The 4593-nt window shown below is 39.1% G+C and overlaps 1 protein-coding gene across 1 annotated transcript in view; it reads right to left on the reverse strand.

The window, feature by feature from the left end:
* Window positions 1–4593, reverse strand: part of LOC107714523 (cell adhesion molecule-related/down-regulated by oncogenes-like) — a 45756-nt gene continuing 41163 nt past the window's right edge. The window contains exon 17 of the mRNA XM_016520375.1: window positions 1–316. Coding sequence (XP_016375861.1) covers window positions 1–316 — 316 coding nt within the window. The remainder of the gene's footprint in view (window positions 317–4593) is intronic.

Genomic DNA, 4593 nt, shown 5'->3' on the forward strand with positions numbered 1-4593 from the left:
TTATACACACACCGACGTGCACGATCCCTGAAGTGAACCTGCATTCCGCTTCACAACCACTCCACCGAAACACAAGCGAACCCTCTCCAGGGTTTTGTGGTTGGTGCATATACGCACACAGGCCGGTCTCGCCATGTCACGGGGTCTCTTGCTCCCTCGGTGGCAGGTCAGCTGAGCTGTAAAACTCACTCTAGTGTGTCCACTGCTTGGCAGAGCCACAAAACTTTGAGAAGCAGTTAAACTCATCCATTCAGAGCCTGACACACTTTGTTGACAGGCCACAAGCCCCTCTCCATCATTAAGAGCCTGAGTGGGCCTGTGAGAAGCATTACGTTATTGCCCTTGGAGTTGCAGCCAAAGATATTACACAGTATACCGTAACTCTGAGCATGGAGCCTGGGAAAATGTGGTTTGTGTGTACAGTACGAACAAAACACAGAGCTGTCAGCAGTTATGGTAATGACAGAATTAGGAATGAATAAGCAGGGCCTGTCCGCCACCCTCCTTGAAGCTAGTCTGGATAAATCTGATGCTGCTGGAATTTCCCATCAGGCATCGGGCTCCACTGTAATCCTTCTGTGGCTGAAAGTTATGAAAATGTGTGCTATTTTTTTCCACCTCCCATAGGCTGTCTTTGCTATGCCATCCACTTTTGCTGTCAGATGTCCTCTCCTTTCTCATCATGCTTGTATTTCGGTCATCTGTCTCTAACCTCAAACACAGGGCCAAGACGACCAAACCAATGCAGAACTGACAACTGCAACCACACAAGGAGAGACGGGCTAAAACAAAATGAGATGAGAGAAGACTACATGAGATGAGGACAAGGAGAATAAATGAGATGAGAAAAGAGAGAAGAAAAGGGAGAGAAGATGAGACAAGATAAGAGAAGGCAATGCAAGGTGAAACAATATAAGAAAGGGGAAGGGACAAGAGGAGACCAGGTGAGATAAATTGAGAGGTGATTAGCAAAGAGCGAGATAAAGTGAGATTATGAGATTATATAAGGAGGAGACAAGATGAGACGAGGAAAATAAATGAGATGAGAAAAGAAGAAGAAAAGGAGAGGAGACAAGATGAGAGGAAGCAAGGCAAGATAAGACTAAATGAGAATAGAAGGGAAAAGATTAGATGAGACAAGTTGAGAAATGAGGGAAGAGGGAGATGGGACAATATGACATGTAGAGAGAAAATGAAAGGAAAGAAGAGATTAGATGAGATGAGAAGAGACAAGAAGAGAATGCTTTAGATGAGTTAAGATGAGACATTTGGAGAGAAGATGAGAAATGAAAGGAGCAGAACCAAGACAAGATGAGGTAATGCAATATGAGACAATATGAGAAAAAATAAGACCAGAAAATAGATCAAACAAAATTATATGAGACAAGAAGAGAAGAAGGGACAAGTGGATACAGATGATGAGAAAAACAAGGAGAGGAAACAAGATAGGAAGGCAATTCAGATGAGTTGAGAAGTGAGAAGAGGTGATGTTAGATATGAAAACTGAAGAGATTCGATAAAATGAGAATAAGTGAGGTGAAATAAATGAGGTGAAAAGAGACAATGAGAAAAAGAGTAGAGAACAAATGAGATGAGGCAAAGAAAGTAAGACAAGAATAAATTAAACAAGATGAAGGAGAAAAGACTAGACAAGATGAGGGGAAAGAAGAGGGAAGAGTTTAGAAGATATGAAACAAGATGAGATGAGACAAAAAAAAGAAGGTTAAAGGAACACTCCGCTATTTTTGAAAATAGGCTCATTTTCCAACTCCCCTAGAGTTAAACAGTTGAGTTTTACCGTTTTCGAATCCATTCAGCCGATCTCCGGGTCTGGCGGTAGCACTTTTAGCTGTCTGTTAGCATAGATCATTGAATCTGATTAAGCTAAAAGTGCTACCGCCAGACCCGGAGATCGGCTGAATGGATTCGAAAACGGTAAAACTCAACTGTTTAACTCTAGGGGAGTTGGAAAATGAGCCTATTTTCAAAAATAGTGGAGTGTTCCTTTAAGACAAGACGAGAAAAAATAAGAGGAAATCAGAAAAGAAGAGTTGGTTTCAGAGGAAATTTGGGGTCCAACCGAGCTTCTCTTCATGTAACCGAGCTTCTCTTCATGTACTGTAGGCATATCAGTGATGTTGAATAAAATAGACCTGAGCTCTTCACTATCTAACACAATTATTAGCTAGAAGAAGAAAAAAAGTGTGCATGTGTGAATGCAAAATGCAGTCCCAAATGAAAGTACTGTGGGACACAAGAAAGAAGGGGAAAACACAAAAAAGCAGAGGAGCTCTCGGCTACGGGAGGAAATGCCAGGTTACATATTTAAGAACACAGAAGGAGACTACGCAGCGCTGCACATTAACTACACACAGAGCTTAGCCTGATACATTAATGACACACAGATTATCTGCACATACTCAACAGTTACAGCACAAACAACATTTGATCTGGATATGGCATTCTTCAGTCAGTGTAAACACAGATCCTGATGCAATCATTTTCTGCAATCGTTTTAGCTGAGGCCATTATATGGTCATGTGGTCACTGAAAAGGAATTCAATGGCAGAGATTGTGCTATCCATCTTGCAGCCTTTATCTCATAATACATTCCATTTCACTTAAAAAACGTGCCATGGTATTAACTTTTTTTTCTTTTACCATAGTACCACAGTACTCAAATGTAACTCAGAAATGCCTTTATATTACCTTTATAAGTAAATACCATGGCATATGAATATAACAATCATCCAGTACCATCTTATTCATAAAAAGTACTATGGTATCAGTGTTGAAGAAATTATTTTGTAATTGCTTCCATAACTACAGGTTACTACACTATTAAAAATATATATATTTCAAGATTGTTGATTCCATGTTTGACAGAAAATACTAGTTGTTTTTCTACTTCAAATTTTCATGTTTAATTCAGTTTGTCACTTTTTGTATTTTCTGTGAAATTTACTAGCAATGTTTCACTGAAAATTGTTTCTACACTATTTTTTTTTTCAGTGTGATCTAATATTAAACTACAGTCAAGCTGCCATTAAAAGAGGTTAGCTACAAGCTGCTTACAAAGAGCAGCTAAAAGTGGCTAAAGAGGGCAATAAACAACAACTAAAACAGCTAAACATTTTTCTACAAAAAAAGGCATAGAGACTCAAAAACATCAGCAAATCATTTTTAACTGCTACACTCACATTTGAACCATCTGATCAAACTGATTCCATCAAATAAATCAGACTTTTTAATGAGACTACATGAGAATTTAAATGGAAAGCATTTATTTAATATAATTTATTAAAGTGTCTGTATAGATTCATATCTAAATCATCCAGGTAATAAAAAACAATTGTTTATTAAAATCACTGGACTAGAACACTTTTTTTTATTTTTATTATTAAAGTGATTATTGCCTCTGCTGTGCAGCTGTGTGCACACACTTTGCACACAAAAACAATATGATGTAGGAGTTTCTAGCTAATTACTATTCTCAAAGTGGTATTACCATCTGATACATGTATCTTAAAACCTTTTTTTTTTCACTCCAAAAGGACAGCAGATCCAACAGACCTGTGCTCTTCAGAAATCCGGGCCTCACTCTAAAGTGCTGCCAATCCCCCTGCCAGGCACAGTCGGATCTATGTTGAAAGGGTGCTACACCTGAAAGCTTTTACCCAGCAAACAGGCCCCAGATAAGACTCAGAGACTTGTAATACCTTCCACTTCGACCTCTGCGATCCTATCTCCTCTCATCGCCATTCCCCCCTCTCGAAAAAAAGAAGAAAAAAAACACCCCCAAAGCATTTTGTTTTCTACTGCTCACATTTTCCAGCCTCTCTCCCTCCCTCTAACTCTCCTCCCCTCCCAGGGCTGTAGGTCTGCTGGAGCAGATGTGTCTGGCCTCCGCAGTCTCAGACTGCTTTAATAAGGGATGTGTTTCACCGGTAAGGAATTTGGTCGGCCAGTCCGCCCCATCAAAAGCAGGCCCACTCATCCTACTCATCACAAATCAACTCTGCTTTGGAATCTCTGCCTTTTATCTACCTTTCATCATTGTCACTGTGTGATGCAGCATCTGCTGAAATAAAATGGCAAGGGAGGCTTTTGTTTTTTGTTTTTTTATGTGAACTTGCAGAATTGTGGTGTTATGCTCAAAGAACATTCTGTTCAATGCAATATGTGCGAATCAACTGACTTCAGTATATCTCAGCAAAAATTTATATAAACGTCTCACGACTCAAATTTCAGGCATAGGTCCAGTGAAAAAGTACTCACTCTTATATTATTCCAGACCTGTATGATTTTCTTTCTCCTGTGGAACTCAGGAGGTATTGCACAGAATGTTAATATTTTACTTTTACATATGAATGCAAACAGTGATATAACTGTAATTTTAAATGTAAATTTTAGAGAAGCAATGTTACATTTGAGCAGTGATAAAGAATGATTGAACGATAGAATGAATGATAAATAGACAAACTCATTGTTTAAAAGCCTTGAAGTTTGAATGTTTTAGACCTTAAAGATTGATGGATGGATGGATGGATGGGTGGACGGATAGATGGGTGGGTGGGTGGGTGGATGGATAGA

The sequence above is a fragment of the Sinocyclocheilus rhinocerous genome, unplaced genomic scaffold (genome assembly GCF_001515625.1).
Source record: "Sinocyclocheilus rhinocerous isolate Xijiao unplaced genomic scaffold, SAMN03320098_v1.1 scaffold809, whole genome shotgun sequence".
NCBI lineage: Eukaryota > Metazoa > Chordata > Actinopteri > Cypriniformes > Cyprinidae > Sinocyclocheilus > Sinocyclocheilus rhinocerous.